General features: G+C 41.8%; 1 protein-coding gene across 5 annotated transcripts; it reads right to left on the bottom strand.

The window, feature by feature from the left end:
- Positions 1 to 376: 376 nt before the first annotated feature.
- GAR1 (GAR1 ribonucleoprotein) lies at positions 377 to 9,642 on the bottom strand. Of its 5 annotated transcripts, none has more exons than XM_084873049.1 (7): positions 9,504 to 9,642; positions 8,739 to 8,985; positions 7,098 to 7,252; positions 6,507 to 6,566; positions 2,846 to 2,987; positions 1,067 to 1,138; positions 377 to 686 (listed from the first exon to the last, which is right to left on the bottom strand). In XM_084873049.1, exons 2-7 carry the CDS (start codon positions 8,971 to 8,973, stop codon positions 673 to 675), a joined length of 678 nt encoding a protein of 225 aa, XP_084729175.1. In that variant the 5' UTR covers positions 8,974 to 8,985; positions 9,504 to 9,642; the 3' UTR covers positions 377 to 672. The 5 variants fall into 5 exon arrangements, with proteins under 5 accessions (XP_084729175.1, XP_084729176.1, XP_084729177.1 ...); XM_084873050.1 differs by lacking the exon at positions 9,504 to 9,642 and adding an exon at positions 9,341 to 9,462; XM_084873051.1 differs by lacking the exon at positions 9,504 to 9,642 and adding an exon at positions 9,141 to 9,322.
- Between the last annotated feature and the right edge of the window lie 4,114 nt (positions 9,643 to 13,756).

A 13,756-nucleotide genomic window follows, 5' to 3' on the forward strand; every position in this document is an offset into this window, starting at 1 on the left:
TGAAAAATTAAACATCTCTTCAGAAATTTCTTGAACTTTAGTTGTCTTTGAACAAAGCTGTCCCAACTTTAATAGTTGTAATCAATACTAAAATTTTGTAATCAATTAATCATTACAATTAGAGAAACTGCTTTACTAACACACAAAATGAAAATACAATAAAGGGTGATAATGTCCTAGTACATAAAAGGCAAATATTTAGGAAGGATGTTGGTTTATAAATAATGTTAAAGTGTTCCTTCACTAGCATTATGTTTTTAAAGATGTTATATATGTAAACAGATCATTTTTTTCTACATGAAAACCACTGGGCTTAAGCTTTAGTTGTTCATTTTAACCTCAAAAACAGCTCTGGTTTAATAAACACAGTTCTAAGTAATTTAAAGAAATAAGACATTTTATTACAAAAATTCAAATATGTTTCATGTGAAAACTGTCCATTTATTAAGCGATCACAGTTCCCAACATTATATAAAACAATAAAGCGCTTGTCCAAGCTCCGAAGTGTCTATGCTGTTGCCCTCTGTTTGTGTGACGTTGACATCTGAGTGCCACTGTCATGCAGTAACTGGTTCTTCAAGACTTGCTCAGAAACAAATTTCTGATCCACAGAAGTAGACCATGCAGGTTAATGCAGAAATTAATTGGTGAAGTTCCTGTCAACAGTTACACTTAATGTCCTCTCCCTGATTAAGAGAAAATGAAAGTATTAAAGGTATGGAAATTAATAATACTATTACCCAAATCTCAAGTTTAAAATCAGCATTAGTTCTTGTAATGTTTAGCAAATCTACTTTATTAAATTTAACTGTAGTTCATATTACACCTTTTTATTTTTCTAATTAAAAATACAGCAAAATAAACTGGAAGTAGGTGATAAAACTCAAAGGGAAAAGCAAGGAAGAGTGATATAAAATGAAGCTATAAATTAGGCTAAAACAAAGAACATCATGATGTTCTACAGACTTGCTGGCAAACAAAAATAAACCTAAATAACAATTTTTAAATGGCAGATAATACCAATTCTAGAATTTCAGTCATTTAAAGCTGTTTTTTTCATACTTACCTCTGAAACCACCACCCCCTCCTCTTCCTCCTCTGAAGCCTCTACCTCCTCCTCTTCCACCTCTAAAACCGCCTAAAAATAAAAGAAACATTTATTAAATAACTGTAGCCTATCCTATTCTAGTAGGCCTACAAATATCAATACAATTCCTAGTTATACAAAAAAAAATTTCACAAATTATCTTGCACCTCTATTTCACTGTAGCATTATTTAGAATAGCCAAGATATAAAAGCAACCTAAGCCGGGACCGGTTTGGCTCAGTGGATAGAGCGTCGGCCTGCGGACTGAAAGGTCCCGGGTTCGATTCCGGGCAAGGGCATGTACCTTGGTTGCGGGCACATTCCCAGTAGGGGGTGTGCAAGAGGCAACTGATCGATGATTCTCTCTCATCGGTATTTCTAACTCTCTATCCCTCTCTCTTCCTCTCTGTGAAAAATCAATAAAATAAAATAAAAATTAAAAAAAGCAACCTAAGTGTCACTTGATGGACAATTGAACAAATACAATGTGGTACATATATACAATGGAATATGACTTGGCTAAAAAAAATGAAATCTTAGCATTTGTGACAACATGATTGAACCGAGGGTATTATGCTAAGTGACATGAGTCGGAAAGACAAATACTACAGGATTTCATTTATATGTGGAATCTAAAGAACAAAATAAAAGAATAAACAATAGAATAAACAATAGAAACAGACTCAGATACAGAGAACATTTTGATGTTTGTCAGATGGGAAGGGGTTGGAGGGCTGCAGAAAAAAGGTGAGGAGATTAAGTACAAATAGGGAGCTACAAAAAAGTAGCAGGGATGTAAAGTACAGCATAGGGAATACGGTCAATACTGCAATAACTATGTACTAGACTTAGGGGCCTCCCTTCCTTCCCCCCGCCGACCCCACACCCTGGTCCAACTCCCCGAAGAACTCCCAGTTGGGACAATTTGCATACTATGCTTTTATTAAATAGGATACCAGTATTTGGAAGTACATGTTTTTTTTCTTAAAATTTTTTTTGTCAATTACAGTTGACATATCTTAGTTTCAGGTCTAAGGCATATTCAGCCTGGGTGAGGGGCTGAGGACCATTTCCAGGCTGGTCACACACCCTTTGGGGTGGGGTCCCTGCTGGGGGTGAGGGGCTGAGGGCCGTTTGGGGGTTGTTTGCAGGCCTGCCAAGTCCCCAGCTTTGTCCAGGTCTCCCGGTCTAATTAGCATATTACTCTTTTACCAGTAGATTAGTATAGATCACATATGTCAAACACAAGTCCCGCGGGCCAAATCCAGCCCGCCAGGCCTTGCAATGTGGCCCGCACCGCGCTGTCATCACTGCACTCCGCTGTCAGTTTATGACATTGTCAGTTTATGACTGTTCAGTAAACCATTCGGCCCGCGATTTAGGCTGGATTTTAGATTTTGGCCCCTTCTCTGATTGAGTTCGACACCCCTAGTATAGATGGTCTTTGACATGACACTGGAATATACAGATGTTATTTCTGGGCTGCCAAGTGGGATGTCTGACTGCCAGCTTAGGCAGGATCCCCCAGGGAAGCAGGCCTAAGCTGTCAGTCGGACATCCCCTGAGGGGTTCTGGATTGTGAGAGGGCATAAACCAGGCTGAGGGTCGCCCTCTGAGTGCACAAATTTTCATGCACTAGGCCTCTAGTAAATAAACAAACATTTGGGAGGTTTGCCTATGTATAAAATTTAATTGTACTATATGAATTGGCTGAAACTTTGAAATCTCATTAGAAATATTCTCCTACAAGTAACTTACCGCCTCTACCGCCTCCGCCTCTTCCTCCTCCTCTTCCTCCTCCTCGACCACCCCTGCCACCACCTCTTGGAGGTCCCTTTTCACCTGGAGGCCTAGGTAAAAACCTCTGCAGTGGCAGCAGCTTATATGGGTCTATATAAAACTGAAGTAAAACAGAAACAATTAGTGTGATGACTTGGTTAATATAGTATAGTCACTAAGATTATATAATTATAACTATACCTAGACTCAAGACTGCCAGGGTTCAAATCCCAACTCTACTACATACAACTGTGTAGCCTTGGGCAAAAAGTTAGTTTTTTTGTGCCTTAGTTTTCTGATCTGTAAAATCATAATAATAAAGTAACTACCTCACATAGTCCTTGTGCAGATCAAAACAGTAATGACGTAAACTTTGGCACCTAACATGACCAATTCCACCTCCTTAGAAACAGACAATGCCCTCCAAAAATTAACTACAACTTAACAGAATTGCCTGCCATAAGAAAAAGGAAACTATTTAATACTTAGCATTAAAATAAAACATTGACATATAGCTACTTCAATATCATAATAAATGATAATTACTTTTTATTGAACATATAAAGTAACAGACCGGGGGTCGGCAAACCGTGGCTCACAAGCCACATGTGGCTCTTTGGCCCCTTGAGAATTCTAATGCCACTTCTTCAAAACAGACTCGCACAGACCGAAAACCTACTTCTGTGCAGGGGCCACGAAGTTTCAATCACACGGTACATGCGCACCCAAACATGACATTTTATGGAAGAGCCACACTTAAGGGGTCAAAGAGCCACATATGTGGCTTGCAAACCTCAGTTTGCTGACCATGTAATAGATGATTTGTTGAAACTAAACCCACCCTATATTTAGAACTAAGAATATTTTTCTTCACAATAATGAAACATGAGGTATAGTTCACAATTTTGCACAAAACACACACGAGGACTTCAAAACTATAATCTATATACTAGGTGTACCGGTTAATAATGGCAAATTTTGTAATAAAAATAAAATTAAAAAAAAACACGATAATTTCAAGAGAAACATCAAAAGTGCTTTATTCAAAGTAATGTCCATCGCTAGCTACACATTTCCCCCATCTTCCAGGTAATTTGTGGATACCGTCCCAATAGAACTTTTCTTGTTGGGAGGCAAACCATTCAGAGACCCAATTTTCCACTTCTTCATAACGCTTCAAGGTTATATAGTGTGTGTGCCATCCACAGAGCAAGTGGTAATCTGAAGGAGCAAGGTCTGGTGAATACAGCAGGTGCGTTAATACTTTCCAGGCAAGATCTTTTAACGTACCTTTCACTGGTTTTGAAGTGTGTGATGGTGCGTCATCATGAAGCAAAATTACTTTGCCGTGTCTTCTGGCCCATTCTGGTCGTTTTATGATCAAAGCGTGGTTCAAACTGATTATTTGTTGTTGATAACAATAAGTATTAATGGTTTCACCTGGTTTTAGAAGCTCATAATTCACACTTTCCTGATCCCACCAAACGTAGAGCATTGTCTTCTTTCCAAAGCGATTTGGTCTTGCAGTTGATGTTGACGGTTGACCTGGTCAACCCATGATTTTGTGGGTTTGGGAGTCTCCAAATAAATCCACTTTTCATCGCCAGTCACAATTCGATGCAAAAAAAGATTTTCTTCGTGCCACTGACACAACATTTTACTGATGACTTTTTGGTTTTCCATTTGTCTTTCTTTCAGTTGATGTGGCACCCATTTTCCTTCCTTTAAAATCCTTCCCATTGCTTTTAAACAATCGGAAGTTGTTTTCTGAGCAACATTTCATCTTTCTGCAAATTGTTTTTTAGTTTGACACACATCTTCACTCAATAATGATTATAATTGTTGGTCTTCAAACATTTTCAGTTGACCTGGACATTGTCTTTCACATCAAAATCATCACTTTGAAAGCATTTAAACCAGCGTTCACAAGTATCTTTAGATGGAGCATGTTCACCGTAATTTTCCCAAATATATGATAACTTTCAGCAGCACTTTTCTTCAAAATAATGAATTAAAACTTTCTGCAAATGTTCTTTTTTTGCTACAAAATTCGACATGTTTAAGATAATGTAAACACCTTCAGAAAATTTGACATAGCAAGTTTTGAAGTTTGTTGTCAATACAACAAAATAGCATACATATCATCGAGTATGTATCAACAACATACATGTAATCCATCTATTGAAAAAAGATCCGCATAATTAACCAGTACACCTAGTGTGTCCAAAACTGTCCTTCCTCCTCCCCCAATTCCCTTCTTCTCCAGTGTTGCCCATTTCAGTGAATGGTGACACTACCCAGAAAGATGCTGACATCAAGACATCTGAAAGACGGTGGCATTTACTTTAATTTCAACAGCTCATCAATTATCAAGACCTGTCAATTCTACTTCATCTATCTCTCATAAATCCATCTATTTTTCTCCATTGCCACTGCCCCAGTTCAAAATCTCTCTTCCAACCTGGCCCCTTCACATCGAGTACTGAACCCTTCCCAGGGAGTTTATTTTTCCAGTACTTATAGGTATAAATTTAACCATATTTCCCGAATATTTAAAAACAAAACTGAAACTAAAGTCTGAACTCTTTCTTATGATCTGACAGCCTTAAGTAATCTAGCTCCTGCTTACCTCTTGTCATAATTCATAACTTTCTCATTCCTAAATGTTCTCTGTCCAAGCTACACCTCTGCCTTTTCTGGATCCTTCAAGTGGCTTACTTTCTTGGACTTGCACACAGTTTTCTCTCCTTATAAAGCACATCCTCCTCCTCTCTGACTAGGGCACTGGTTCCCAAGCGCTAGCCTAACCACATCAAAGTCACCCAGGAGCCTTCCTTTTTGCACCGAGTCCTGGTCCCCACCTAAGACATAGCGGGTCAAATTTCTTGGGATTGCAACCCAGACATACATCTTCTTAAAATCACCCCCAGGTAATTCTGATGTGAAGCCAGGTTTGGGAATAACTGCTAGTCAACTTTCATATATATATTTAATTGATTTTTTTTACAGAGAGGAAGAGAGAGGGATAGAGTTAGAAACATCCATGAGAAACATCGATCAGCTGCCTCTTGCACAGATGCGCCCACAACCAACGTACATGCCCTTGACCGGAATAGAGCCTGGGACCATTCATCTCTCATATCCACTGAGAGATGCTCTATCCACTGAGCCAAACCAGTTTCGGCATGCTACTCAACTTTCAAGTCTCAGCTTCAAGCTCACTTCCTCAGAAAGCCAATACACTAAATTTGGTCCCACTAGTAGTAACATTTTCATAGCTACCTCGTGCACATATTTAATGTCTGATTTTTTCCAAATAATTCAAATTTTATACTTTAATGATTTGTTTAGAATTTTGGTCATGATAGGCTTTTCAATAAGACAGTTTTACATAAACTAAAAAACATACTCTAGCAGTTACAGAATTTGCTCATGAGCAAGAAATAGTTTCTGAAAGCCTGTATTAAATGAATTAGACTTAAAGATAAGTAAGTTCAATGTTTGATGTACAGAACATCTCAATTTAAGCGCTTCACTGGTGATATATTGAGGGAGTCTCAAGTGCCCTAAGCAGGACTGCCCTGAGGTAAGTCATTCACTTATAAAACCAAGGACCCTAGGTATCATGAGCTTGACTCACCTTCTGTAGCTTTTTAAAGGAAGATGCCTTCATGTTTTCTGACAATTTAACTGAAAAATACTATTAATTTTATTAAGGAAAAAGCAATTAAGATTAAAAAAAAGGAAACCTGATTTCAAGTGTAATTTTAAAAACAAGTGTTAGAATACATAGAAGTGTTTAGGAAAAGTAAGATAGGTGTTTCCAAGAGGAAATTAATATTTTCCTTTAAAACTTTCAATTCCACCATACCATTCCAGTGGCACAATCATAGCCAAAGCAAAGTACCTCGATCCTGCAGCACTTATCCAAACGGCAATCATTTCTAAAACCTTCCCGAAAGGACCTATCTTTACAATACAGGGGTGGGCAAAGTACATTTTCAGTTGAGTATGCAAACCTGAGTTTATCCCTGTATTACTTATTAGTTATTGTATTTTCCACACAAGCTGTAAACTGTACTTTCATCCATCCTTGTATATATGGAAATACATTCTCCTTTCCTGTAAAGGTCTGAAGCAACAAGTTTAATTTAATTACTACTTAGCTCCACAAAAAAGCAAACAGTAACCTTCCGATGAGATCACTACATCTCCCAATTAAAAAGGATACAAAATCTCTAAGTTGTCCAAATATTTCATCCACTTTTCCGATCTGTTCTTTGTTTTCTAAGTAAACTGGAGCGTTAAAATAAGGCACCTTGTTTTCATCTGTGGTACACTTACAGACTATGTCATCTTCACAGGGGTGCAGGAACTCTCCTAACACTGAAACAGGACAAGAAAACAGTAAAATATAAAACATTTCATCTTATACTGGCCAACCACTTCTTGTTTATCTGGGATTTCACCATATCTGTTCTTCTGGGATACAAAAGCCTCCCTGAGTTATTAAAACAATCTATAACATACTGCCTATGTGACCTGAGGTAAGGCTCTCACCTTCTCTCTGCCTCAGTGTCCTCATCTTTAACATATGGCTAATAACAGTTCCAACACCTAACACACAGCATTGAGAGCAGTAAATGCAATCTTTAAAGTCAACTGCTTAGAAAAGTGCCTGGCACATTGAGACTCCTCAACCTAGAACAGTGATTTTTATTACAATAACTATTATTATTTGATTAAACACTGTGTGGCATTTTACTGTCTATTCCTCCTTCTCCCCAACCCTTAACTACAAAACCAGTCTTGGTTGCTCCCTTTCCTTTCTCCCTTTTTACACCTTCCCACTACCACCTCTTCACCACTTACTTCAATCTTTTCCAGAAAAGTGTGGAACCTCAAAATAACGACCTTTATTTCTAATTGACTATTGTCACCCCAAACTAAAATACTCATTGCACTGATGCAAAACCAGCTCTCCATCCCTATCACCCAGGCTCAAAACCTGGAAGCTTTTAACAACTGCCAGTGTTAGCCAAGTTCTACTGAGCCTGTTTCCATTAGAATCTCTCTCCCATCCACCCCTTCCTTTTCTTCTCACTCCCACCATGAATGCTTCCTTCCTGAACTGACTGTGGAAATGGCTTCTGGCTGGGACCTTGGACTCCGATTACCTTCTTCAAACCATCCTGCATACTGATCCAGCCTATTCTTTATATTAGACTGTGTGCATCCTTTCTCCTCTCCGACAGGATTCTACCGTCCAATCTCTCTCACTTTCTATGACTTCCATAGACAATTACTCCAAAACTGCTCTAATTAGGTCTTTTCCTTGGCTTCCACTTTGACGTTTCCCTCCCAAGCAAAATTCTGACTTCTCTTACTAAAGAGTAAGATACATTCTGGGCTTTGGAGTCAGTAAACTTGCCCTGTACCTCAAATATTTTATTTACTGATTATCACTATTCCTAAACAATAACCCTAGCAAAGACACTGAACTGAGTCAGACCCTTATCTGATTCAAAAAACGGGACAACAGGGGTAAGCATAACATATTACCTATTGAATACCTTCCTTTCAGCCCAAGCTCCAGTTCCACCCCGATGGTGCATGCTAAGTGTCCTCCAGCTTTCTTAATCTCCCCCCTTACATGCCGGAGCAGGACTTTAAGTCAGTTTACAGCATCTCCAGAGCTGTGCCTCACCCACCAAGCAGGAACCTCTGCATGCGAGCTGCTGGATCTATTTCACAGCACCTGACTCCCAACTTCCTAAAACTCCCAAACCCACAGCCTCAACCTCACCCCTACTCTACCCCGCTCCCCTCCCTCCCTCACCCCCACGCAGGCTCAGCTTTGAAACCGACATACAGACTACTTGTTCCGGAGGCCCTAGGTCCTGGCCTTTGTTAAAGCCGCCGCGGCCACCGCCTCGTCCAAAGCCTCCTCTGCCGCCTCCTCCTCGAAAGCCGCCGCCGCCTCCGCCGCCGCGGAAATTTCCGCCGCCGCCGCCTCGGAAGTGGTTGTTGCCGCCGCCACGACTGAAGCCGCCGCCGCCTCCACCGCCTCGGTTAAAGCCTCCACGGCCTCCGCCCCGAAAGGACATGCTCGCGCCCACCTGGAGAGAAAAGCAAGGCGTGCGGCGCTCTGGTCCCTGTGGCCTCCGGGCACAGCACCCAACCTTCCCGAACCCCGGCCAGAGCGCCGTCAAGGGGACAGTATTCACGGCAGCACCCCGCCACCCGACCCACTGCCACGCCGCCAGGGACGAACCCGGAGGGGGAGCCGTGTGGCTTCCCCGGTCCGATGAGCGCCGGCCGACCCTCAATAGCCATGGCGCCTCGGTGAGCACCTCCTCCCGCCGCGGGCAGCACGGTCCTCACGCCGCCGTCCCTGCCTGCCCGCCTCCCGCCCTGCCCAGCGGGGCTCCGCGCCCAGCCTTCGCCGCCGCCCCGGCTCCCCGCGCCTCTCACCGGCTCCACGTGCACCGCTAGCCCGGCTGCGCGCGCGCACACCCACCCGCCCGGGGCTTCCGACGCACGTTGGGCCTCCCAGGCCACCGTCCCGGCACCAAGCGAAGGGGAGAAACGACCAGAAGCTCAAATGATTCGTTTATTTAAAAATAAAAATACTCACTGGCAAAACCAACGACGCTGTCAACTTTCCAAAACAGTCTTCAGCGCGGGAAGACAACAGTAAAACCCAACTTCAACCACTAGTTTACGACAATTTGCGACAGTCAGGCCAACGTGCCTTCCGACAAGCAAAGGAAGTGACGTAAAATTGCTGCGACCGGGGCATCCTGACGTTCCCGGAAGTGTCACCGCGGTGTTGCCCCGGGATATCCCGGGAGGGAGGGAGGCAGGAGGCGGAGACCGTCCCCCTTCCAGCCGCCCGCGGGTCTCCGGGGATGCCGGCTGGCCTCGCGTGGTCCTGCTTTTCAGGCTGCGCGGTGGTCGGTGCCGGCTCCGATCTGCTCGCCTCGGAACCCGGGAGGAGGGCTTGTCTGCGTTCTCTGGAGTTGTTTTTTTCCCTCCGTATCTTTTATTTTTTCCCGTCACTGTTTATCCACCCTGTGCCCTCTTCTAGCTCCACAGTCACCACACTGTTGTCCTTGTCTATACTTTTGTTCTCTGATTTCAGAAGAAAAATATGCTGATTGTACTTTTACTAGCCAATAACCGAGCCATATGGTACCTTCCAGATTACCAGGCTCCCTTTTATTTTACATGGAAGGAACTGACATTCAGAGAAGTGAGCTAACTTCCCCAGCTCATTAGAGGGGCAGCCTAGAACTTTGGATTCTCACCGTCCTCAGTCCCTTTTCTGGCCCTCTCCTCTGACTCTTCCCAAATAGTTCATCATTCCAGTTATTCATTTGTCCTCATGGTAGTATCATTCTCCTGGTTTCTGAATCTTTTGACTCAGATCTTTGAGCATTCTCCTTTTCTATCATTATCAACATCCCTACCCCAGCCTTGGTTGCCATCTCTTTTATCCAAAGCTATCAATTTCTGTTCCTTCTAAGGTACATTTTTGCATTGTTATCATAGGCCTCCTGTTGTCACTATGAAATGGGATTTTTGGATTGGAACATGTGGTGTTCCCTGGGCATACTGGTCCCCAGGTTCTTTGTGGGAATAGAAGGTTGAATCCACGGATGGAAGGTGGGATAGCAATGGTGAAAATTTACTGAAGAACAAGTACAGCACAGGAGGAAGGAGAAAGAATCTCACAGCACAGACTCCACGTGGGGAGGGGAAAAGAGTTCCACTGAGTTCCTTTTCTCTATGGTTTATAAAGGTTGCAGATCTTTGTGCCTTGATATCCCCTCTGATTGGTCACTATTCCCTTGGACTGGTTACCATGGTAACTCCTGAGCTCAAAGGTCAAGCTCACATGGGACATGTGAGGTTTTCCTCCTTCCTTCCTTATTATTTTCCCTTTGATCTTCTCCTTCTGGATGAGGGGCTTCCTTCCTTTATTTTGTAAATATAGACCTTTTGCTGCTCCCAGCTCCCTCATTCTGTGGAAATGTACCTGTTGCAGCTTTTCAGCTTCCCTAGTCTAAGGAGATATACCTTCTGCTGCTCTGCAGCCCTGTGCTTCTTCCATGGTCTCCTTAATTTCCAAAATTTCATAAACCTGTCTTTTTCACCCCTAAAAATTCCTGTTTCACGACCACACTTTCTTGTTATTCCTATCCTAAATCACCCAATATAACTACAAGAATTCAAAAATTCTGAAATAATAAGAGTGAACTACAACGACCTCTCACATTCTGAGCATCTTTGTTGCCTCAAAATAAATATTTCCAGGCTTTCCTTTTCTTCCTCCCATCTGTATTTCATATGATGACATGCTGACCTTACTAAAACAGTTTCCTTAACCCATAGCTATCCTCAGAACTCCGAAAGCTCCCCATTTCCTTTGGAAACATCTCTAACGTAAAATCTATGGAGGAGGCCTTCTGTATTATTACTACACACCTTCCTAGCTGACATTATTGCCTTGTTTATCTTTCTCTGCCATTGTTGAACACTTCCTGCTTGGAAAAGCTCCATTTCCCACTCCCTAGACTAACTTTTTCTACCTTTTTACCCTGGAGGAACTCTTGAAATAATTTTCAGATCTCAAACCCTATTTATTACCATACTCTGTAGATTTCTCCTCCTCACAAAGTATTTAAAATCTCCCACAAATTAAATGGAAGAGGAAACTTTAGTTTTTCCTTTAATTTAGTAAAGGTTGAAAATTTATTTTATTAAATGTTAGTATCTTTTTATAGGCTTGTGGGCAAAGGAATCGTCCACATGCTAACCTGACTAGCTCAGGGAAGGCCTACATGGCAGCCTTGCAAACTCAGAGACCTAAAGTAACCACAAAGGATAATCTAAAATTAAAACTTTTTTTAAAAATTAAAAGCAATTTATGGTGGGTAGGCCAGTATCATTCCTGACCAAGGTCAATCTTTACCTTAACTGAGCCTGTCTCTTGTCTTTTTGCATCTACAATAAAATATCTTTTGAATGTCAAAGTGATTTTCCTTTTTCCGAATCGCTCAAAGCATAGGCACCGATCTGCAGAGACCACAAATCCCCCCATTGTTATTGAGTTAATTGTTGCTGTTAACTATCCTGCACCCACCTAAGTAAAAGAAGTGTGTTGTCTATCATTTTACTTCTCATCCAATCCCAGATGTTTCCCTGCTTTGCTTTCTCCCTCCTCCCTAATCTATCACCAGTGGATTTCATATAACCCACTTACCTCTCCTTTTTTTTATTGTAATGTATAAAATAAGGTGCAAAACTGCCATTCTCTGGAACAATATCTCAATCCATTGAGATTTTGCTTCCCAGCAATTATCAATAGTTTTGGCTCAAATAAACTTACAAAAATTCTTCACAAGTTTGAATGTTTCTTATGTCAACAGATATAGATATAGATATATATATATATATATATATATATATATATATATATATATATATATATATATCACTTATGTAATAAAAGCCTAATATGCTAAGTGTTCGGTCGGCTGGTCAGCTGTTCAACCAATCAAAGCATAATATGCTAATGATATGCTAAGGCCTCTCAACAGCTCACTATGACATGCACTGACCACCAGGGGACAGATGCTCTGACCTTTATGTGGGGTCCCTCAGCCTGGCCTGCACCCTCTTGCAATCTGAGATCCATTGGGGGATGTCAGAGAGCATATTTCAGCCCAATTGCAGAATGACTGGTCTCTCTGATGCACACTGACCACTTGAGGGCAGACACTCAATGCAGGAGCTGCTCCCTGGTGGTCATCGTGCTCCCACAGGGGGAGCACTGCTGAGCCAGGAGCCAGAAGCCAGGCTCATGGCTGGCGAGCACAGCAGAGATGGTGGGAGACTCCCAGTTCCCCCAGCAGTGGTAAGGATATCCCACTGACAGTTTAGGCAATCAGACATCCCCTCCCCCACCCCGCCCCCAAGGGCTCCCAGACTGTGAGAGGGTTCAGTCTGTGTAAGGGTCACACACACACACACACACCCCACCCCAGTGCACAAATTCATGCACCAGGCCTCTAGTGTGTGTGTGTGTGTGTGTCTGTGTGTGTGTGTGTGATTTTTGAAACTAAAAATAATGAAATTTACCTATTTAATATGAAATCTTTGCTTTTGCTCTGTATATTCTCAGATCTGAGTCAGTCTTAAGACTGGCAAACTCAGCCCGCCAGTGTGGCTCAGTGTTTGAGGGTGGATCCATGGAGGAGGTCATTGGTTTGATTCTGAATCAGGACACGTGCCTGGGTTTGGGGCTCAGTCCCCAGTGGGGAGGGGAATGCAGGACCCAGCTGATTGATGATGTTTCTCTCTCATCGAAGTTTCTATTTCTCTATCCTTCTCCCTCTTTTTCTAAAAAGAAATAACATTTTTTAAAATATTTTTCAAAAAAGACTGGAATACATAGATTTCATTTGCAACCAAAATGAGATGATTTCTGTTGTTGTTTTAATGCTTATTGGACAAAAAGCTTACACAAGAAGAAAATTATAGTAAAATGTTTATTACTTTTCTATGAATGGCAGAATGCCTTTCTTTCACAGAAGTCTAGAACTTGTAATATTGCCAATCAGTAAATTTCATCGTATGTTAATAATAATCAACTCACAAAGTTCTTCCTCTTCTTTCACAGTCAGGTGCTCAGCCTGAAAAGAGGATTCAGAGAAAGGAGCCCTCCTTCAGCCATACACTTGTGTTGAAAGGGAGGGAAAATACTCTTCAGTTTTGTTCTGCAATTTCTCCCAGCGATTTGGTCAACTTGACACTTGAGACTTCCTCACAAGTGCAAGCAGCAGTGGAACTATTTGAGGATTTCTTTTTGCCGCATGATTTTTC

Source organism: Pipistrellus hanaki, assembly GCF_964339955.1.
Source record: "Pipistrellus hanaki genome assembly, chromosome: 1".
NCBI classification, from domain to species: Eukaryota; Metazoa; Chordata; class Mammalia; order Chiroptera; family Vespertilionidae; genus Pipistrellus; species Pipistrellus hanaki.